This window comes from Pan paniscus, chromosome 7 (assembly GCF_029289425.2).
Source record: "Pan paniscus chromosome 7, NHGRI_mPanPan1-v2.0_pri, whole genome shotgun sequence".
Lineage (NCBI taxonomy): Eukaryota > Metazoa > Chordata > Mammalia > Primates > Hominidae > Pan > Pan paniscus.
Genome location: NC_073256.2, coordinates 120011632 through 120034701, shown reverse-complemented (window position 1 = coordinate 120034701; position 23070 = coordinate 120011632). Strand labels below are relative to the sequence as shown.

The 23070-nt window shown below is 47.4% G+C and overlaps 2 protein-coding genes across 3 annotated transcripts in view; one reads left to right on the top strand and one right to left on the bottom strand.

Moving 5' to 3' along the window:
• The window catches only part of LOC103786634 (uncharacterized), a 69853-nt gene extending 55690 nt beyond the window's left edge, over positions 1-14163 (bottom strand). The window contains exons 1-2 of the mRNA XM_063606532.1: positions 13992-14163; positions 13500-13763 (exon numbers count right to left, since the gene is read on the bottom strand). Of these exons, the coding sequence (XP_063462602.1) occupies positions 13500-13763; positions 13992-14163 (436 nt within the window). The remainder of the gene's footprint in view (positions 1-13499; positions 13764-13991) is intronic.
• Positions 14164-14201: 38 nt separating this feature from the next.
• KLF10 (KLF transcription factor 10) lies at positions 14202-21514 on the top strand. 2 transcript variants are annotated; one of them, XM_003821725.7, is made up of 4 exons: positions 14202-14720; positions 17907-18140; positions 18244-19156; positions 19913-21514. In XM_003821725.7, the coding sequence occupies exons 1-4, from the start codon at positions 14685-14687 to the stop codon at positions 20170-20172; spliced, it is 1443 nt and encodes a 480-aa protein (XP_003821773.1). In that variant the 5' UTR covers positions 14202-14684; the 3' UTR covers positions 20173-21514. The 2 variants fall into 2 exon arrangements, with proteins under 2 accessions (XP_003821773.1, XP_008973448.1); XM_008975200.4 differs by lacking the exon at positions 14202-14720 and adding an exon at positions 16155-16829.
• Positions 21515-23070: the final 1556 nt, after the last annotated feature.

The window sequence follows — 23070 nt, the reverse complement described above, 5'->3', positions numbered from 1 at the left end:
AAACATTTTAATGGCATCCAGACTCTCTTTTTGTTTCATCCAGTCATTCCGGGAGCACACATACATTGTCTCAGCGTCTTGAAGGAAAGGGAGATATGGACACGGTACTTTATGCATCAGGACATCAGAACTAGGGCAACGCTCTCCTTGTTATTGCATATTTATTTTGTGGCATATTCTAGGACCATTACACAAGCACTTTGAAACTACAACCAATTAAAGCTTTGAATTAGATGTGTAAGTTAGTTAGAGGCCAAATTGTTCCACCATCCGGTTTAGGGGACTGAGGAATCCATTCACTTCTCAAACATTATTAGAGACAGGCTTCTTATGTAATTAGTTCTGGGCAGTGGACATCGGTAACTAAGGTTCTGAACCTCCGTGAACTTACAGTCTAATGGAGAACAGAGATACCTGCATTATAGATGACCATGCTGTGTGGAATGTGCTACAGGGGAGACAAGCACAATGAAGGGACTTCCTAAGGTTCTATGTCAAATCAATGGTGTCACCAAACCCAGGGAAGACAAATCCCTGATCTAACACATCCTTTTTTTTTTTTTTTTCCAGAGAGGGTCTCGCTGTGTCACCCAGACTGGAATGCAGTGAGATGACCTTGGCTCACTACAACTTCTGCCTCCCGGGCTCAAGTAATCCTCCCACTTCAGCCTTCTGGGACTACAGGCGCATGCCACCACACCTGGATAATTTTTGTGGTTTTTGTAGAGATGGAGTTTCACCATGTTTCCCAGGCTGGTCTTGAACTCCTGGACTGAAGCAATCCCCCTGCCTTGGCCTCCCAAAGTGCTGGGATCACAGGCATGAGCCATCGCACCTGGCCCTAACACATCTTTGTGTGAAGTTGTCCACATCACACTGGGACTCAGCCCTGTCTGCTAGGGACATATTGTAGTTGGATGTAGCAAGAAGCTAAGATGAAAAGAAGTTGACTCTAGCCAAAAAATGTCAAAGAGGAAGAGTTCAAGACCTGTTGTGAGGTAATGGTGAGGAAGATGGCACCCGAGATGGAGAACTAGCTTTGTTTTAGGTCATGCAGGGCTGGACTGTGAAGACCCTTACACATTGTGGTAGAAGAGGGTTGTGGGGTGAGGGGTGATTTTGCTCTAAGGTTCTTCTACTGCAGGTGAAGAAATCTGAATTAAAAGCTCAGTTTTTAAGTACTTCATCATTAATCCAAACAAAGTTCTTCCCTTATTTTACTTTGTATTTTTCCTTTATACCCCTAAACCCTAATTGTATTCCCTTCACCCCACAGCACCTACTTTAATATATCTTTATATATGCATGGATGCTGTCTTACAAAAGTTATATTATTTTAGGTGAGATGTCTTTACAAAAATGATAATGTACTATATATCCTTTCCTATTTCCTATGTTTTTCCCTTACCCCTCAGTGTTTTTTTGTTTTTTGAGACAGGGTCTCACTCTGTCACCCAGGTTGGAGTGCAGTGATATGATCTTGGCTCACTACAGCCTCAGTCTCCAAGCTCAAGTGATCCTCCCACCTCAGCCTCCCATGTATATGGGACTACAGGCATCGGCAACCACACCCAGCTATTTTTTTTGTTTTTTAGTTTTTGTAGAGACAGGGTCTCACTGTGTTGCCTAGGCTGGTCTCAAAACTCCTGGGCTCATGCAATCCTCCCATCCAAGCCTCTCAAGGTGCTGGAATTACAGGCATGGGCCACTGTTCCCAGCTACCCCTGGATTTTAAAGATCTATAGTGCTGCAGTATACTTCCAGTTGGTTATTTCTTACTGTTACTTAGTATTCAACAGTCCACATCTGCCATATTTTATTAATCCCTTTCTCTAGTGATAAGCACCTAAGCTGCCTCCAACATCCAGCTACGCCAATCAATTTCATGATGAGCATCCTTATGAACTTGTGGGAGAACTTCCTCGGAAAAAATATATATTCCAGAGTTATTCACAGGTCATAGGATATGTGCATGCTTCATCTCAACAAAGCCAGATTGCTTTCCTAAGTGGTGGTACTGGTTCTGGTTGACACTCCCTCCAACAGTGCCCAAGAGTTCTATAATATCTTCCACATTCTCAGCTGCACTGACCTTTCTGCTCCTGGTCATTCTTAGACAGAAGCTTAGAGTAAATGTAACCAACAGGAGCTATCAAAGGCTCTTCACCTCATGAGAACCATGAGAAAAGGGATGCTTTTGAAGAATTGTGCAGGAATGATTGATCTTACTTGAAAAACCAGAAGATGAAACATATGTTGTATTCTCTGGGAATTTTGTGAGATATTCGGCATTACAAATGCAAAATATTTTCTGCATATATTTATTTTTTTGCACAAATATCCCATTCAGTCTTTGCCTCCACCCCCCCATGTTTGGCTAGTTTCTACTGACTTGGTTTGAAGCATTCTTTGAGTTGGCTGTGGCCAGTCTTCATCATGACCTGGTGGTGGTAGGCAGCAAAGGGGAGGTGGAGTTGCAAGACCAGAGTGTCCTGCTGAGCAGAAGACTGGCCTCATGAGATGAGCTGGGCCTTCCTCCCTATCTTCAGCTGTCATTCTCCTTGGGTCAGAGGGTAGAATATTAAGATGACAATAATAGGCCCATGCGTGGTGGCTCAAGTCTGTAATCCCAGCACTTTGGGAGGCCGAGGCAGGCGGATCACCTGAGCTCGGGAGTTTGAGACCAGCCTGGCCAATGTGGCAAAACCCTGTCTCTACTAAAAATACAAAAATTACCTGGGTGTGACACATGCCTGTAATCCCAGCTACTCGGGAGGCTGAAGCAGGAGAATCACTTGAACCTGGGAGGTGGAGGTTGCCCTGAGCCGAGACCGTGCCACTGCACTCCAGCCTGGGCAACAGAGTGAAATTCATCTAAAAAAAAAAAAAAGAGGGCAATAATAATAAGGCACATTTATAGAGTAGTTTGGACCCTGCTACTCAAAGTACGGTCCTCAGAGTAGCATCTTAGGTATCACCTGGGATGCTGCTTGGTAGAAATGCAGAATGTTGGGGCCCAACCCAGAATCACTGAATCAGAACCTGCTTTGAGCAAGATCCCCAAGGGATTCTATGCACATTACAATTTGAATAGCACTCCTTCAGTCTTTGCCAAACATGTTCACATTGATTATCTCACTTAAACTCTTCTCAACACCCCTGATTTCCTCAGGTATAGTTATGTAAATCTTACGTTGCAGTTGAGGAAACAGAAGCTAAGCAGGTTAAAATAACTGGCCCAAGAATATCCAGAAGAGCCCCATGAAAACAGATTTTTTAATCCCCAATGTCATACTTTGTTTCTATCCCTTTCACCCCATGCCTCATTTTTCCTCACTCCAGCTGCCTACTGGAGGTGAGGCCGGCAAGTCTTGCAGCCCTCAGGATCTTTCTCTGTTGGGCTCCAGACCTGAAATATGGCAAATTTGGCTTGAGACCAAAAATGCTCACTGCTTTTCGGCCTCAATCCTTCTCTACCTTCACTGCAAGTCTCAGGAGTTCAGAGGACGCTATGGTCTGAATGTTTGTGTCCTCCAAAATTTATGATTCAAATCCTAGTTCCCAAGATGATGGTACTTGGACCTGGGGCCTTTTGGGAGGTGATTAGGTCATGCGGGCTCTGGGATTAGTGCCCTTAGGAAATAGGCCCAAGGGAAACTGTTTGTCCCTTCTACTGTCTGAGGGCACAGTGAGAAAGCTCCATCTATGAGAAAGAGTGCCCTGATAAAACAGTGAATCTGCTGGCACCTTGATCTTGAACATTCTAGCCTCCAGAACTGTGAGAAATAAATTTCTGTTGTTTATAAGTCACCCACTTATAGCATTTTATTACAGCAGCCCGAAAAGATGAAGAGAGAGGGACAGCCAGACCTTCACTCGGTGTGAGGTGTGTGGAGTTATTAGTGGGTCTCTCCTTTGAGTGAAGTTTATCAAGTTCCATTTTTTTCTTCTTAAAAGCAGGTTAAGCAGGGGTGCTGAATCTGGGGTTCCTCAGACTCCCAAGGCATCTGTGGATATAATTCAAGGAGTCTGTGATCTTGGATGAGACAAATATTTAACATTTTTATTTGCACTAATCTCTTACCACACCTAGCATTTTCTTTACTGTAACTACAGGAAACAAACCACACTAGGCTCAGCAGGACCTATGACCTGTGACTTTGTCACTAAGAGAAATCACAGATATTTCCATATTGCATAACTACTGCAGACCTTGAAATCTCATTTATGCTCATGATAACTTCAATATTACCTCAGTTGTTAGTCCCATACTAGATCTTGTTATTAAATGTGTTAATAGGTGGAGTGCAGTGTGGCTCACGGCTGTAATCCCAGCACTTTGGGAGGCCGAGAGTGGCGGATCACCTGAGGTCAGGAGTTTGAGACCCGTGTGGCCAACATGGTGAAACCCCGTCTCTACTAAAAATACAAATATTAGCCAGGCGTGGTGGCATGCGCCTGTAGTCCCAGCTACTCAGGAGGCTGAGGCAGGAGAATCACTTGAACACGGGAGGCGGAGGTTGCAGTGAGCCAAGATTGCGCCACGGCACTCCAGCCTGGGTGACAAAGCGAGACTGTGTCTCAAAAATAATAATAATAATAATAATAATAATAATAAACAAATGTGTTAAAGCAGCACTATAATGCCAAAATACCATTATATATGTATGTGAATATGTGTGTGTGTGTGTGTGTATATATATATGTAATCATTTTTATTTTTTAGAGACAAAGTCTCTCTTGTCACCCACACTGGAGTGTAGTGGCACCATCATGGCTCACTGCAGCCTTGACCTTCCGGGCTCAAGCAATCCTCCCAACTCAGCCTCCTGAGCAGCTGGGACTACAGGCATGTGCCACTATGCCTGGCTAATTTTTTTTTATTATTTGTAGAGACGGAGTCTTCCTATGTTGCCCAGACTGGTCTCAAACTCCTGGGCTCAAGTGAGCCTTCTGCCTCAGTCTTCCAAAGTGCTGGGATTACAAACGTGCACCACCTCATCCAGCCTATTTTTTTTATATTTGGATAAATGTGTTATTAATATAATGGCTTCATTTGTAATCTTATGAACTTCATTTTATGAGCTCAAAAGCATTATCCTGAGAAGGAGTTCATAGGTTTCATTAACCTGTAAAAGGACCATTTCAGATTCTAGAACCTTCATCACATCCTCCAGTCTGTTTTTGATTGTTGTTTTGGGTTGGTTCATGTCACGCTCGGATTTATTTTACTTTTTTTATCAGTAGCAACATAGCACTTAAAACCAAAAGGGGCCTATATGCTTGTCTTCAGGAGTGAAACAAAGACTCTCCTGAGAAGACGGCACTCCACTGCATAGCCAGGCTTGGTGGCAGTGGGGGCTAAGAACCCCAAGGAAGAACATGCATGACCCTTGCCCTCCTTCTGGAAGATCGTCTCAACATTCAGAAAATTTCAATAAAAAAATGCCACGTGCTAAATAGAGAGACCATCAGCCATAGCTTTTGCTGACTGCTTACCCTTCTACAGCTTTATATCATAATCTTGATTATAACCCACAAAGAAGCTGAAAGATGTTTGGCCTTTGAAAAACAACACCCCTCCTCTCACCCATGATGCCAGGCAAGATTACCAGAATTCTGACACTGGAACAGGTAAAAGTCACTGGGTCTATCCAGAGAAAATGAAAGGTCCTACTTTTAAGAAGCTGTAAGAACACTACCTTTACAATTATTGATGTGCAAAGAGATGTTCCTGATAGGTTAAGTAAAATAAGAAAAAGCAAGTTACAAGATAGCATGTTTTATAACATATATACAGAGGGGAGTGAGAAGACAGGGTAAAGAGCCTGAAAATATATGTATCAAAATGTTAGTAGAGGTTAATTCTGGAAGTGGGATTACAAGGGATTTTCATCTTTTTATTCCTTTTTGTATTTTTTTAATGATCAGTATGTTTTACCTTTGTTAAGAAAAAAATAAGGGAACGCAGCTGCGTTCATTTGGTAAAAATCACAATGTTAAGTAACTATATTTTACTGCTACTTGGAACCTTGCAGAGCCACTTAACCACTTAACTGGCTTCTCACTTCTTGAGGAGATAAAAAGAGCAAATGGAGAGTGGAGGAATTTCATTTTTTTTTTTTTACAAAAATAAATCCCTATAGTGTTATATCATGGACTTTATACAGTGGGCCACATTAGGACCTCCAGATTCTTACTGCACCAAGTAATAACCGGTGCATAGCAGGTGCTCCATCAAGGTGAACTCCCTTTCTTCCTATTACACATTTATTTCCATCTCAAAGCACTCAAGGGAGTGCTTGCTGGTGGTGTGGAATATTTTTCTTCCAGATCTCCATTTCTCTCTTTTTTCTTTTCTTTGAGACAGAGTCTCGCTCTGTTGCCCAGGCTGGAGTGCAGTGGCACGATCTCGGCTCACTGCAGCCTCCGCCTCCCAGGTTCAAGCAATTCTCCTGTCTCAGCCTCCTGAGTAGCTGGGACTACAGGTGCCCGCCACCACGCCTGGCTAAGTTTTGTATTTTTTTAGTAGAGACAGAGTTTCACCATATTGGTCAGGCTGGTCTCGAACTCCTGACCTCAGGTGATCTGCTCGCCTCGGCCTTCCAAAGTGCTGGGATTACAGGTATGAGCCACCATACCTGTGGAGATGGAGCCACTCCATCTCAAAAAAAAAAAAAAAAAAAAATCAGCCAAGTGTGGCAGCACACACCTGTAGTCTCAACTACTCAGCCACTTCCCATTTCTCTAAGGTAAAAATAAAGTATTTCTTCCTTGCTCTGATTTTTTTTCCTTTTCTACTTTACTAGTTTTTCTAGTTCTCCTTCCTGGGGCTTTCTCCAAGGTATTTTAGATTCTTTTTTTTTAAAAAAAGAAAAAAAAAGTACTCTTATAAAATGAGTATTTTGAAAACTGTAGCTGTCCCTCCAGAACTGAAAGAAACACACATGGACTATTTCAGTTATCTCTTGCAGTATAGCAAACCACCCCAAAACCCAATGACACTCCTGTGGACAGAAGGGGGACCGTGGAGTGGAGGGGAGGCAGGAAGTGATGCCTGGGCTGCTCTTTTATTTATTGTTCATGATTCTGTGGGTCAGAGCTTGGTGGGGATGGCTCATCTCTGCTCCATGTGGTGTCAGCTGGGCCTGCGTGACTGGGGCTGGCGGGTCCCAGGTGGCCCTGGTCACGTGGCTGGAGTGTTGGTACTGGCTGTTCGTTGGGGTGCCTTAGTTTTCTCCATGTGGCCGTTCTCCTTTCACATGTTCTCTCATTATTCAGTAGTTTAGCCTGGGCTCCTCTGCCTTGTGGCTAGTTTCCAAGAGGATAAACACAGACACTTCAAAGTCTTCTTAAGATCTAGGCATGGAAGTCCCACAGCACTGCCCCACATTCTCCCGGTCAAAGCAAGTCACAGGGCAGGGCCGGCCCAGAATCAAGGGGTAGGAAAAAAGACTTTACCTCTTGACGCAGAAATGGCAAAGTCACAGCAGAAAAGGTTACATGGGACAGGAAGGGTTGTGGTGGGCATCTTTAGAAACAATTTACCCCATAAATAGAGTTTAAGATTAAAAAAAAGTTTTTAACGAGCTTTAAAACCATAGTAATTAGTGTAATGAAAATAACTAATGATATTCACCAGAGGAGATTTTTTTTTCTACTCTATCTGGCACTTTCACTTTCTAAATCAGCCCCAGTTTGCCTCTCATCCCCACTCTGCACCCCATGAGGCCAGGACATCCTGAGCACGCACACAGGAAAGAAGTCCTTGCCACGCCCTCTGCCAGCATTTCACCACGGGCCTGCCCCCTTCAGCCTGCTTCTTCCTCAGAGGCCCACCCTCAGTTCTCTTCTTTTTTCTCGTTATTTTCTTTTCCTGCGGGATTTTATCTATTCCCTTGGCTTCAATTGCCACCTAGACTCTGATGACACCTACATTTTGTTTTTTATTTCTGTTTATTGATTTATTTTTGAGACAGGGTATTGCTGTGTTGTACAGTGCTCGGAGTACAGTGCTCAGAGTACAGTGCTCAGCTCACTGCAGCCTTGACCTCCTGGGCTCAAGCAATGCCTCAGCATCCCAAGTAACTGGGACTACAGGCACGCACCACCACACCTGGTTAATTTTCTGATATTTTGTAGAGACAGAGGTCTCCCTATGTTGCCCAGGCTGGTCTCAAACTTTTGAGTTTGAGCAATCCTCCTGCCTCAGCCTCCCAAAATGCTTGGATTACAGGCATAAGCCATTGCACCTGGCTAAAATTTTAATCTCCAGGCTAGATCTTTCTCTGTTGGGCTCCAGACTTGAAATATGGCATTTTCTTCCTTTCCTCCAAAGCCCACTACCTCTCTGTGGCCCTCTTCTATTTCATACAGTGAATCAAGCCAGAAACCTGGCAGTTCTCGATACTACCCTCTTCCTCATGTCTACATCCAATCGATTACCGAATCCTGCTTGCTCTTGGCATCTCTATTCCATCCTCTCCAGACCTGCCACCATTTCTTAGTTTAGCCCAGCATCATCTTTGCTGCCTGCAAAAGCCTTCTCAATGGCGACAGACCCTCACTCCTCTGGTCCATTCTCCATGCTGGGCCAGAATGAGCTTCCTATACCATCATCCTTGTTAAAACCTGTCAGCAGGTCCCCCTTGTCCTTAGGATAAAAGTTCCACTTCCACATTCCTTAGCACGGCACACAAAGGCACTTCATGTTCTGGGCTGCTTTCCTTAATAGCCTAAGTTCCTCATCCTGCCTCTCAGATCTGTGATCCAGACAATTCAGAGCATCCTAAATCCCCAAGGCTCTCTCTAGTCTCCACTTCTATCCCTTTACTTCCTCAGCTTACAGATCAAATGGGAGAAGGCTTCCCTGACCCTTCCCTAGGCACCTGCAGGTACCTATCTTAGCATTTGTCAGATTCTATAGTGACGGCTGGCTCTCCTATTTACTTCTCCCACTATACTGGAAGCTCCTTCAACACTGGAACGGTGTCATTTTTATGGTTTTTCCTCAGTGTTCAGCTAATACCTGGCATATGGTGGGGCAATGAATGGATGAATGGTGATGAGACCCACTGACTGCAAGGGGCAAAGAGAAGATGTCTCGTGGGTACAATGTGTTCTAACATTCATAACTGACCTGAGAAATCTTTACAGTCAGCTCCCCTCTCACTTCCTTCATTATTCTGATCTAAGGAGAAACCAGTACCATCAGCAGGAAGGGTCAGCATCTATCTGAGGTACCACTTACTACTGCCCAAGGGCTTTCTTTTACTCATGCTACATTAGTCTGTTCTCACACTGATATAAAGAACTACCCGAGACTGGGTAATTTGTAAAGGAAAGAGGTTTAATTGACTCATAGTCCTGCATGGCTGGGGAGGCCTCATGAAACTTACAATCATGGTGGAAGGGGAAGAGGCACAGAGCACAAGCAAAAGCAGGGAAAACCACCTTATAAAACCATCAGATCTCATGAGAACTTACTCACTATCACGTGAACAGCATGGGGGAAACTGCCCCGATGATCCAGTCGCCTCCCACCTGATCCCCAACTCGACAAGTGGGGATTATGGGGATTACAATTCAAGGTGAGATTTGGGTGGGGACAGAGCCAAGTCACATCCAAACCATATACACGCCCAAGATGACAGTTTTCCATGTCTGACCCTGCAATGACACAAGCTAAGGGAAAGGCATAGAAGGACCCACACTTCCACCTAGGCGTTTGCACATATCCTGTCTGTAACTCCAGTGGGTCTTCAGAGACAATCTACAATTACTTTCTCCAATAAAAAAAAAAAATCTTGAGTGCTTCGTATAGAACAGATACTAGATCAAAAAGATGATTATAGGCTGGGTGTGGTGGCTCATGCCTGTAATCTAAGCACTTTGGGAGGCCAAGACAGGAGAATTGCTTGAGCCTGGGAGTTCAAGACCAGCTTGGTCAACATAGTGAGACCTAAGCTCTACAAATAGTAAAAAAAAAAAAAAGAAAAAAAGAAAAAAAAAATTCAGCCAAGGCTGGGTGCAGCGGCTCACGCCTGTAATCCCAGCACTTTGGGAGGCCAAGGCAGGTGGATCACTTGAGGTCAGGAGTTCAAGACCAGCCTGACCAACATGTGAAACCCTGTCTCTACTAAAAATACAAAAATTAGCTAGGTGTGGTGGCAGGTGCCTGTAATCCTAGCTACTCGGAGGCTGAGGCAGGAGAATCACTTGAACCCAGGAGGCGGAGGTTGCAGTGAGCTGAGATTGTGCCACTGCACTCCAGCCTGGGCAACAGAGTGAGACTCCATCTCAAAAAAAAAAAAAAAAATCAGCCAAGTGTGGCAGCACACACCTGTAGTCTCAACTACTCAGAAGGCTGAGGTGGGAGGATCATTTGAGCAGAGGAGGCTAAGGGTTCAGTGAACTGTGATCACTCCACTGCACTCCAGCCTGGGTGACAGTGCAAGACCTTGGCTCAAAAATATAGATGATTATACATGATCACCATCTCAGGAGTTCAGATCTGGATGGAGCATGGGCAGGACTCAGTATCGTAAAAAATGTTCCTTGCAAAATGACTAATCCACTCCCAGCATGAAGGTGTGGACAATGTACGCTGAGAGCAAAGAAGAACCATCAATTCATCCCGGCGTTATGAAGGAAGCCTTCAACAAAGTGACAGTGGTACAAAGCCCTTGAAAGCCAAGAAGGCAAAGGGGGCCTTCAGGGATGCAAATGTACATTTTTTTGTTTTGTTTTTGTTTTTGAGACGGAGTCTCGCTCTGTTGCCCAGGCTGGAGTGCAGTGGCACGATCTCGGCTCACTGCAAGCTCCGCCTCCCGGGTTCACACCATTCTCCTGCCTCAGCCTCCCGAGTAGCTGGGACTCCAGGTGCCCGCCACTGTGCCCGGCTAATTTTTTTGGTATTTTTTAGTAGAAACGGGGTTTCACCGTGGTCTCAATCTCCTGACCTCGTGATCCACCCGCCTCAGCCTCCCAAAGTGCTGGGATTACAGGCGTGAGCCACCGCGCCCGGCTGCAAATGTACATTTCTTGTACATGGCGTCCCCTAGCACTTTAAAGAAAAATCCCCATTTCGGCCGGGCACGGTGGCTCATGCCTGTAATCCCATCACTTTGGGAGGCCGAGGCAGGCAGATCACGAGGTCAAGAGACTGAAACCATCCTGGCCAACATGGTGTAACCCCGTCTGTACTAAAAATACAAAAATTAGCTGGGCGTGGTGGCGCACGCCTGTAGTCCCAGCTACTCAGGAAGCTGAGGCAGGAGAATTGATTGAACCTGGGAGGTGGAGGTTTCAGTGAGCCAAGTTCACACCACTGCACTCCAGCCTGGTGAAAGAGCGAGACTCCGTCAGAAAAAAAAAAAGAAAAGAAAAAGAAAATCCCCATTTCAAACCATGACCTATAACTTCCTCAGTAGTCTAGCTCCTCCCGCTTTACTTTCCAACCTCATCCCCTCCCACTCTCCCTGACACCCTCTGCACCTCCAGCCACATTGCATCCCATGGGGCCAGGTCCTTCCTGCTGTAAGACTGCCTTAGCTGCTCCCTCTACTTAGGTGCACTTGCCCGGGATCCTCCTACCCTCTCATGAGGTTTTCAGCTTAAACATCTCCTTGGAGCAAGCTTCTCCTATATCTCATACCAAACCAGTTGCCCAGTCACAATCTTACCACCCTGTTACAATTTGGTGCACTGTAGTGAACTTACCTACCTTAATGGTGCTTTTGTGTGTGTGTGTGTGTGTGTATTCGACGTGTACTTATCTTTGCCTCCCCTGGCCTGTCTTGTTCACTGCTACTGTCCCTGGAACAGTGCCTAGAACACATAGTAGATGCTCAACAAATAGTTGTCGAATGGAGTGGATACACGAACAAAGGCATGTGCAACATAGTGTTTCCTGAATGAGGATGTGGCTCGGAGACATGAAAATGCACCATATGTTTGAGGAACAGCAAGCGGTTTGCTGTGGCTGTGGGCAAGGGTAAGTCTGGGTGGAAGACGAGGTGGGGAGGGTTGGGAGAGTCCTATAGTTGGAGGCTGACTGGATAGCTCAGAACTGAATGGCCTTTCATATCCTGGCAACAGGAGCCATGGATCATTTTTAAGGAGAGAATGTTATGATTGGATCATGACTTTTAAAAAGCCATTCCAGTCACAGTATGGAGCTTGGGCAATGGAAAATAAGCTGGAGTGTGGGTGGAGGTTGGGTGGGGGGATTGCAGATTGTTTAATCAGAGCAAGACTTGATGACAGATTGATCTAGTGCAACATTTGGAGGGTAGAAATGGAAAGTGAGAACAGAGACATTTCTGAGGCAAAACTGCTGGGTCCTGGGGAACAATCAGATCCAGGGCTTTGAGAGAGAAGGTGAAGGCTGGAAGGAGACAAGGCACGCATCCGGGAAGGAGTAGAATCAGCAATTCTAGTTTTGGATATGTTGTCTGAGGAGCCCGGGAAACATCTTTCTCTGAATCTCTAGGAATTGTGCCACCACCACACTGTTCCTCCTACCCCTTTTCTCTTTTCTTTCCTGTTTTGAATCACTCTCACAAGTCAAGACCGCTCCCTGCTTCTCAGCCCGCTGGGGAGCCAGGCCAGCAGGCCCCACATTCCTGAGGAAGGGACAGGGTTCTGGCCTGGAGGGTCTAGCAGAAGCCACCCCAGGGGAGGGCCCGACAGGAAGGAAGGTAGGCCTGCCGGAGGGGCATACAGGAGCTTCCTCTCCCGCCACAGTGTCCAGGGCCAACTGCTCCAGCCCTCAGGCTGGGTCAACAGGATGGGACAGCCCAGGCGGAAGGAAGCCTGTGGGGAGGGACACCCCGCAGACAGAAGCAGGGACATAGGGTGGGGAGAGGCAGGAAGAGCTGCCGGGCTGCTGAGCTGGCGCCTCTCCAGCAGACTCAGGAGGGGCGGTGACAGGAGGCCATTCCCTCCTCATCCCCGCAGCCCTGGGCCTCTCTGGTCCTGGCCAACAGTATTACTATCATTATTATTGCTGTTGTTCGCTAGCCTGGGCCTTAGATACATTAGAAAAAAAACCATCGGAAGATAGGCATAGCATTGGCAGTTTCTAAAACAATTAATTCCCTTCCTGTGTTCATTCTGTGATTACTGGGATAGAAATGCTATTTGCATTACCAGCCTTTCATTCAGTTACAGAGACGTGAGTGCTCGAAGGAGAGACAGTGATTTTTGCCTTAAATTCAGCCGTCCAAATCGGATAAGATCTCCGATTTGCTTTAAGCCCCGTTATCACTGCCTTCCTCTCCAACAACAGCTGCTGTGATCGCGCACAAACGGCCAAACGGGGGCAAATCCGTGCCAAAGCAGGGCCATGGGCTTTCCTGATCAGAAGGCCCAGCCCCAGCCCCCAGGCACAGCACACGGGCGGCTTCCTTTCAGAAACCCAGCCTGCCTCCCACCAGCTGGAGTGGGTGGGTGGGGCGGTAGTGGTGCCAGTTTCAGGGAACGGCCGGCAAACCCACCTCCAGGCGTGCTCCAGCGGGAGCCTGGAGACCCTAGGAGAGCCCTCCCCACAAGCGGCTTCCAGGCAGGACGCTTCCAGAGGTCTTGGTCCAGGGGTGGGGGTGAGGTGGGGTCTACCTTTGAAACAGCTACAATGTAAACTTCAGCTACACCGAGCTCAAACTCGATTCCGCAGCCGAGTGTCGGCGCCAGAGAAGGATAAAAACTCGGGTCTACGGCTCCCCACCACGCCCCTGGTCCGGTCCTCTGGGCTTCCAGGAGTCCTCACGCCATCCTCTGGGTTGCCCAGGAGGAAGGATGGGCGGGGCGGGCAGGCGCTGCGGGCGCTGCAGATGGGGAGGGCGAGCCCGCGGCACGGCGTGAGCGGGGGAGAGGCGCGCGAGCAGGTGTCGGCTCCGTGACAGGGTCCCCCATCCCGCGCCCCAGTGCTCCCCGAGGCTTAGCGAGGCAAAACCCAGCAAATGCTTCAGAAATGCAGCTCAGTCGGTCACCGGGTTCTGCTTCCTCATCAGACGCGCAAGAGGATGGCGCTTCCAATGCAAATCTCTTGGCTCCGGCCCCTTGGCTGGCAGCCGCCGCGTCCCCCGCCTGCCTGGCGTCCCGCCCACTCCGTGGCGGGCTGAGACGAGGCCCGGCGCGGAGGGGACGGGGCGGAGCGGGCATCCCTCCCCACCCCCCACGTGGGGCTGGCCCTCCGCAGTGCCTGGGCGCGCTGCAGTCGCCGCGCCTCCCCGGCCGCGGCACCGCCTCTCTAGGCAGGGGCGGGGGACGAGGGGCAAGGAGTGGGCGAGGGGTGGGCGAGGGGCGGGGGGCGTCACTCAATCAGGTGGCCTCTGGAGTTCCCCGGGGCAGGGCCGAGGGAACACGCTGCCGGGGATTGTGTACACGCTCCACTGACACCAGCTTCACGCTGCCGGGCAGTCGCCGATCACGCGTGGCCCCGCGAGCCCATTGGCCGGCGCCTCACACACCTTTGCCGTTGATTGGCCGGCCTCAGGCTCCGCCCCCACCCCCGCCCGCGGCGCGGGGCAGGCTGAGCGGCTACCTGAATGGGGAGGGGGCAGACGGCGCTGAGCGCGGCGGCGGCGGGAGCGGCGTCGAGTGTCTCCGTGCGCCCGTCTGTGGCCAAGCAGCCAGCAGCCTAGCAGCCAGTCAGCTTGCCGCCGGCGGCCAAGCAGCCAACCATGCTCAACTTCGGTGCCTCTCTCCAGCAGACTGCGGTAAGTCATTTGGGGATGCCCCTGTGCTTCCTCGCCTGGTCTTGTCTGGGGGGCCAAAGGGGGCGCGAACCCCGAGCCCCTGACATCAGCCATGCCTGAGAATTGGGGCTGCAGCGGAGTCGTGGGGAAGGAAAGGGTTTCCTGCCTGCAGACTATGGGCATTAGTGAGGGCGTGTGTGTTGGGGAGGGGGTAGAACCAGGGGGCTGGGATCTTCAGACAGGGACAGGGGTCTTACTCTAGATGTACTGAGGGGAAGGGACAACTCCGCATGGAGACCCCGAGAGGGCTGGTGAGGAGGAGGATGACGAGCGGGGGAGGAGTGGGGAGGGGGCCGTTGCCCTGCAGCGAGGTTGGGGTACAGTGTGGAACGGGAGTCGCGGGAGGGACAAGGGGGCTACCCTCACCTGGTACCGAGGAGAGATGCCCGGTCTGGCTCAGGAACGCGAGCCAGGGGAGGAGGGGGCTGCTCGCAAGCACTCGGGAGGCGGGGTGTCCACAGGAGAGGCGAGTGGGCTACCCATCCTGGGGGTCTGAACCCACGCTTGGAAGACGGGGGCTGCTCAGCAGATAGCTCGGGGCTGGGGGAAGGGGCGCCTGTCGTCGGCGCGGGGGGATGACACGAGGGCCCGCCGACAGCCCTGGGGGACGAGTTGCTCCCCCAGACGTCTGGAGGGGGACTCTTACCCCAGGGGCAGGTGGCCGCCTTCTGACGACTCCTTGGAAGAGGCGGGGAGCCGCCTCTGGGGCAGGAGGGTGGGAAGCGGGACCCAGCAGCTGGGGCGGGAAGGTGGGCGGGGGGAGCTGGGCCGCGAGACGCGGGGGCCGCGCGTCTGGAGCCGGGGCCTGTGGGGGCTGCACGTCTGGGAACCCGTGGAGACGCGCGGCGGGAGGGGCCTGGAGCTGCCGGAAGCCACGGGGAGGGGGTGCCGCGTCTACAGGGAGAGACGGGGTGGTCTGAGGTCCCGTGGGCCGCGTGGGCGGGAAGTGCCGAGGGCTCGGCCGGGTTACCGGGGGCTGCCGGCGGGAGGAGGGCGGCGGCCGGGTTTCCGCGGGGACCTGGCTCCTCCTCCCGCATCTGAGGCGGAGGCCGGGGGTGGGCCGGGAGCGGGTGCGCCCGGGGAGCTTCTCGTCCCCGAGTGACCCAGCCCCGGCCTCCGCCAGGGGCGGGAGCGAGGCCCGGCCCCGCTGTCGGTTCCTAAGGGAACGGCGGCTCGCGGGGAGCTGGAAGGGGCGGGCGCCTCCCGGAGCCTGGCGCCCGCAGCCCCGCCCCTCCCCGCGGGCCCGGCGCGCACGGCCGGGCGGTTGGCGGCGGCGCCCGCGGCCCCTCCCCCGGGTCGGGCGCGGGCGGGGGCCCGCAAGCTCAGGAAGTAGGGGAAAGGTGACGGCGCGGCAATTCCCAGTTCACGTTTCCTGCGCCTCCCGAAGCAGCCGCTGATCACGCTTTGTTCACATGCCTCGCCCCCTCCTCGCCCACGCCCCCGCCCCGGGCCGCACAGCCAATCCGGGCTCGGGCCGCCGAGCCGGCCGGCCAATGGCGGGGGCAGGGGCGCGGGGACGTGCGAGCGGCGAGGAATGTTCCCAGTGACTCACCCGCGAGCCTCCTTGAGGTTAGGGCGGCCCCATCCGTCGGTCCCCGCCAGCTAGGATCTCCCCCGCCGTCCGCCCCCGCCCCTCGTCTGCCTCCCCCGCCCGCGCCTCCGCCCGCGCCTCCGCCCGCGCTTCCCTTTCCTGCCTCGCGCCCCACTCCCTTTCCTCCCCTCCCTGTTTCCCTTCCTGTCTTTCCCAGCTCACGCTCTCTTTCCCTGCCGCCTGCCTTTCTTTTTTCCTTTTTTTGCATTGGCGTCTTGGGGCTGTTACACACACGCGCGCTGTCCATTGCAGCTTACATAAAGGCGGGCGCGATTATGCAATGGTATTGTTAGCGATATTTCAAGAGCAATGGCTCGTTTTCTTAGGATTTCAACACGAAGGCATCATGCATTTTTGCAAAACTAGTATTGAGAATAATACCTTGCAACGTAAAGAATGTTTTTTGGTATTTTTACACAATCTCTACTTTGACCAAACGAGTCTGGACAGTTTTCTTTTAATGGAAAATAGGAGAAATGGTGAGTAGTACCATTTTTTTTTTTTTTAGCGTAGTTCAAAGAACTTTACTATAAAACATTAGGTAGGAGTTCTACAAATAAGTGCAAAACCTGTGCTGTTATTTTGTCATCAAGCAGTTCTTTAAGGAATTAAAATAGATTCTACTTTGATTATGCTGACTTTTTAAAGTCGGTTTTTGCAAATTCCAAGTAGAATATTAAATTTTTTGATTATCCAGTTTTTAGTAATATTGCATTAGCTATGTTGTAGTTATGTATGGCAAACCGTTGTGTCAAATAGATTCAGTAAAAGGGAGCACAAATATGAAGAGGTTGAAAGTTAATTAAAATAAACATTAGAATTTTTTTCTGTGTATATCACTTGATTTTTCTTTACCATAATCAAGTGATCAAATTTTAGATCTTAAATAATGCAATTTTAACTTGAAAGATACCCTGAGGATCCCTTATCTTTTGATTTTTATCCCAAAGTGCAAAGTGACTTTCCAAAGGTCAGACCCATAACAACAGGCCAGAGCTCTACTACATTTTGTCTTTATTAGAAGGTTTTGGCTATTTTTTTTTCTATCAGCAATTTGTACCTCAAAAGACCTCATACCATACCTGTGATATTTAAGAAGATAAATTTTTTGCCGCACTCTTAGTTTTTTTGTCCGACTCCAGTTGCAGGTAGCTACTCTGTAAAGTCTATATAAAACACTTTTTTTCTTCTTAGCCAAATACTTCTCCTTTTGGATCACAAATACATTGATAATTTTCGTCTTAGTCCCCTTAATGGTAGTAGGTGTGCCTCTCTCCCATGAACGGATATCGCTTTATCAGTGTTAAAGTCTAAATGTTAACAGAAAGAATGAGGAAGATTTTATTGCCACTACTGTGAGGTTTGGGTTACCTACCTAACAAGTGTAGCTGAACTTCCTTAGTATCATAGTAAGTGTGAGAGGAAAATTATTTCTGATTTTAATTTGGAAAGTTGTGTGAGTTGTAAAAAAAAAAAAAATTTTTTTTCTCATTTTTCTGTGTGTCATTTGGATGACAAAAAATATGCTTATAAGCTTTCCTCTTTTGTTTTTATAGGAGGAAAGAATGGAAATGATTTCTGAAAGGCCAAAAGAGAGTATGTATTCCTGGAACAAAACTGCAGAGAAAAGTGATTTTGAAGCTGTAGAAGCACTTATGTCAATGAGCTGCAGTTGGAAGTCTGATTTTAAGAAATACGTTGAAAACAGACCTGTTACACCAGTATCTGATTTGTCAGAGGAAGAGAATCTGCTTCCGGGAACACCTGATTTTCATACAATCCCAGCATTTGTAAGTATTATTGTTTTTAAGATAGACGTAAATTATATAATTTCTTAAAATTTATATAATAAACTGTAGATTTCTCATGCTTATGTATTTCCCTTTTCTTTAGTGTTTGACTCCACCTTACAGTCCTTCTGACTTTGAACCCTCTCAAGTGTCAAATCTGATGGCACCAGCGCCATCTACTGTACACTTCAAGTCACTCTCAGATACTGCCAAACCTCACATTGCCGCACCTTTCAAAGAGGAAGAAAAGAGCCCAGTATCTGCCCCCAAACTCCCCAAAGCTCAGGCAACAAGTGTGATTCGCCATACAGCTGATGCCCAGCTATGTAACCACCAGTCCTGCCCAATGAAAGCAGCCAGCATCCTCAACTATCAGGACAATTCTTTTAGAAGAAGAACCCACCTAAATGTTGAGGCTGCAAGAAAGAACATACCATGTGCCGCTGTGTCACCAAACAGATCCAAATGTGAGAGAAACACAGTGGCAGATGTTGATGAGAAAGCAAGTGCTGCACTTTATGACTTTTCTGTGCCTTCCTCAGAGACGGTCATCTGCAGGTCTCAGCCAGCCCCTGTGTCCCCACAACAGAAGTCAGTGTTGGTCTCTCCACCTGCAGTATCTGCAGGGGGAGTGCCACCTATGCCGGTCATCTGCCAGATGGTTCCCCTTCCTGCCAACAACCCTGTTGTGACAACAGTCGTTCCCAGCACTCCTCCCAGCCAGCCACCAGCCGTTTGCCCCCCTGTTGTGTTCATGGGCACACAAGTCCCCAAAGGCGCTGTCATGTTTGTGGTACCCCAGCCCGTTGTGCAGAGTTCAAAGCCTCCGGTGGTGAGCCCGAATGGCACCAGACTCTCTCCCATTGCCCCTGCTCCTGGGTTTTCCCCTTCAGCAGCAAAGGTCACTCCTCAGATTGATTCATCAAGGATAAGGAGTCACATCTGTAGCCACCCAGGATGTGGCAAGACATACTTTAAAAGTTCCCATCTGAAGGCCCACACGAGGACGCACACAGGTACCAGCCACTTCTTATGTCTTTAGTGTTTAAATGAAGAGGTTTTGGCTGTGATCACACATTTAAACCCAGGAGGATAAGGAATAACTTGCCTTTAGCTAGTTTAGAGGATGGTATTTACCAGTGCAAGGTCCTCCAAAAGGCTGTATTGGAGGCCGCTCACGAGTGCCATAATCCTTGCACTTTAGGAGACCAAGGTGGGAGGATTGTTTGAGCATAGGAGTTCAAAACCAGCCTGTGCAACATACTGAGACCTCATCTCTACAAATAATTTAAAAATAAGTATGTAAATACTTTATTGATGTGCTTTTGTTTCAGTCTCTCAAATGATGATTCTGTAGATGTCTGAGTAGTTACTTTAATAAGGTATCTTTAAAGCCTTTGAATCATAGTTAAAGTCAGGGAGTCTTTTCATTTTTGGCTTTTTTTAAGGATGAAAAAAAACTGCTCTGTTGCCCAAACTGGTCTCAAACTTCTGGGCTCAAGCTATCCTCCTGCCCCAGCCTTCTGAGTAGTTGGGACTACAGGTGCCTACTACTCCACCCGGCTGCCTTATTTCATGTGGGGAAGAGTTTTGTAAATGTGATCGAGTGACAAGTTGAAATTGGAGCAATACATATCTCATATTCATTTGACAGTTTGATTTATTAGCTTTTATTATTTAAAATGTATCTTCTCATATACTTTTAGACAGAATTGAACATATAATTTACGGCAATCTTATGCATAATAATGATTTGTATGTCTTTGTTTTAGGAGAAAAGCCTTTCAGCTGTAGCTGGAAAGGTTGTGAAAGGAGGTTTGCCCGTTCTGATGAACTGTCCAGACACAGGCGAACCCACACGGGTGAGAAGAAATTTGCGTGCCCCATGTGTGACCGGCGGTTCATGAGGAGTGACCATTTGACCAAGCATGCCCGGCGCCATCTATCAGCCAAGAAGCTACCAAACTGGCAGATGGAAGTGAGCAAGCTAAATGACATTGCTCTACCTCCAACCCCTGCTCCCACACAGTGACAGACCGGAAAGTGAAGAGTCAGAACTAACTTTGGTCTCAGCGGGAGCCAGTGGTGATGTAAAAATGCTTCCACTGCAAGTCTGTGGCCCCACAACGTGGGCTTAAAGCAGAAGCCCCACAGCCTGGCACGAAGGCCCCGCCTGGGTTAGGTGACTAAAAGGGCTTCGGCCACAGGCAGGTCACAGAAAGGCAGGTTTCATTTCTTATCACATAAGAGAGATGAGAAGGCTTTTATTCCTTTGAATATTTTTTGAAGGTTTCAGATGAGGTCAACACAGGTAGCACAGATTTTGAATCTGTGTGCATATTTGTTACTTTACTTTTGCTGTTTATACTTGAGACCAACTTTTCAATGTGATTCTTCTAAAGCACTGGTTTCAAGAATATGGAGGCTGGAAGGAAATAAACATTACGGTACAGACATGGAGATGTAAAATGAGTTTGTATTATTACAAATATTGTCATCTTTTTCTAGAGTTATCTTCTTTATTATTCCTAGTCTTTCCAGTCAACATCGTGGATGTAGTGATTAAATATATCTAGAACTATCATTTTTACACTATTGTGAATATTTGGAATTGAACGACTGTATATTGCTAAGAGGGCCCAAAGAATTGGAATCCTCCTTAATTTAATTGCTTTGAAGCATAGCTACAATTTGTTTTTGCATTTTTGTTTTGAAAGTTTAACAAATGACTGTATCTAGGCATTTCATTATGCTTTGAACTTTAGTTTGCCTGCAGTTTCTTGTGTAGATTTGAAAATTGTATACCAATGTGTTTTCTGTAGACTCTAAGATACACTGCACTTTGTTTAGAAAAAAAACTGAAGATGAAATATATATTGTAAAGAAGGGATATTAAGAATCTTAGATAACTTCTTGAAAAAGATGGCTTATGTCATCAGTAAAGTACCTTTATGTTATGAGGATATAATGTGTGCTTTATTGAATTAGAAAATTAGTGACCATTATTCACAGGTGGACAAATGTTGTCCTGTTAATTTATAGGAGTTTTTTGGGGATGTGGAGGTAGTTGGGTAGAAAAATTATTAGAACATTCACTTTTGTTAACAGTATTTCTCTTTTATTCTGTTATATAGTGGATGATATACACAGTGGCAAAACAAAAGTACATTGCTTAAAATATATAGTGAAAAATGTCACTATATCTTCCCATTTAACATTGTTTTTGTATATTGGGTGTAGATTTCTGACATCAAAACTTGGACCCTTGGAAAACAAAAGTTTTAATTAAAAAAAATCCTTGTGACTTACAATTTGCACAATATTTCTTTTGTTGTACTTTATATCTTGTTTACAATAAAGAATTCCCTTTGGTATATGGAATGGTCATTGCATTTCTTAAAAACCAATCTCAACTCTCACCTTGACATTGATCACTTACATTATCCAAGGACTTAGTGTCTGAATTTCTCTAAGGGTCTCATTCAAATTTAGAACTGTAGGAGTATGTCTTTAACATGAATCCATTTAGAGAGTATACAAAGTGAGGCCAAATATCTATTTGGTGAGGTAATATGTGAACCAGCCAGTTCTAAGAAAGCACATTTAATTTTTAAACATTGTTTTTTATTTTTCAAGACACAGTTTCACTCTGTCACCCAGGCTGGAGTGCAGTGGCATGATCTCAGCTCACTACAACCTCCACCTCCCAGATTCAAGTGATTCTCCTACCTCAGCCTCCAGAGTAGCTGGGATTACAGGTGTGCACCACCATGCCTGGCTAATTTTTATATTAGTAGAGACGGGGTTTTGCCGTGTTGGTAAGGCTGGTCTCAAACTCCTGACCTCAAGTGATCCGCCCATCTTGGCCTCCCAAAGTGCTAATTTTTAAACATTCTTGAATATTTTGATATTTAACAATATTTTGATATTAACGAAATCTTGTTAAGTAGTAGTCAAGTTAAAGGGAACACCACAGTGAATAATTACAAGCAATGAAACTGCCGTGGTAAATGAAAAGAAGGCTGACTTATTAAATAGCGAGTAAATTGCTTACCTCTAGAAGTTAGACAATTAAGTGATACCTTAAATGCAATAAACATATTGGTACTTAAGCCTCATGAAAAGTAATCCACCTCTGAAGAGAAACACTTGTTAGTCACTCATCAGTGGAAGGAACTAAGGGCTGTAAATGCTACTTGGTGTATAGAGTATAATTTTGTAGATTACTATTTTAGCTTGCACTGAAATCCCCTTGTGGTCAGGAGAACATCTTCCACAATGCCCAACTTAACCAGTGACCTAGAGTCTGCCTCATTGTTGAATAAACACCATGGTAAGGGACCGTGTACTCACTTGGCAGCAGTTGTAGGACAGGTTTCTCAGGACATCTGTACACCTGTTGCTACTTTTCTTGGAAACTTAATACCACATGAGTATGACATAGCTGCTGGAGAGAGGCTTTGCCATTCTGGCCTCTGGTGTAGCTTTGGTGTTGGGCACCTGGACCGTCCTCTTGCTTTAGAGCTTTTCATGGTGGCAGGTGTCCAGAAGTGGGAATGGAGGAAGATGACTGAAATATTCTCTGCCTCCCCCAATGCTCAGTCCCTTGTAATGATGTGGCCCATGAAACTATGCCACCCGTTGGCCGTATTCTTTGCAGTCCTAGTTGGTATCTGAGATCTTTCCTTAGGAATCTTGTAAATAGAGTTACTGTTTTTGAGTTGAACGTTGAAGCAGGATCTAATTTTTTTTTTTTTAGACAGAGTCTCACTCTGTTGCCCAGGCTGGAGTGCAGTGGCATGATCTCAGCTCTCTGCAAACTCTGCCTCCTGGGTTCAAGTGATTCTCCTGCCTCAGCCTTCCCAAGTAGCTGGGATTACAGGCGCCCAAAATTAATAAGTTAAACTTGGTACAATACTATTAAGTTTTC

Bases quoted from the DNA above. Each gene is read 5' to 3' on its own strand.
- KLF10 (XM_003821725.7), top strand. From the start codon at position 14,685: ATGCTCAACTTCGGTGCCTCTCTCCAGCAGACTGCG. The intron at 14,721-17,906 runs GTAAGTCATTTG...TTGTTTTTATAG, and splicing joins CCTCTCTCCAGCAGACTGCG to GAGGAAAGAATGGAAATGAT. The intron at 19,157-19,912 runs GTACCAGCCACT...TCTTTGTTTTAG, and splicing joins CCACACGAGGACGCACACAG to GAGAAAAGCCTTTCAGCTGT.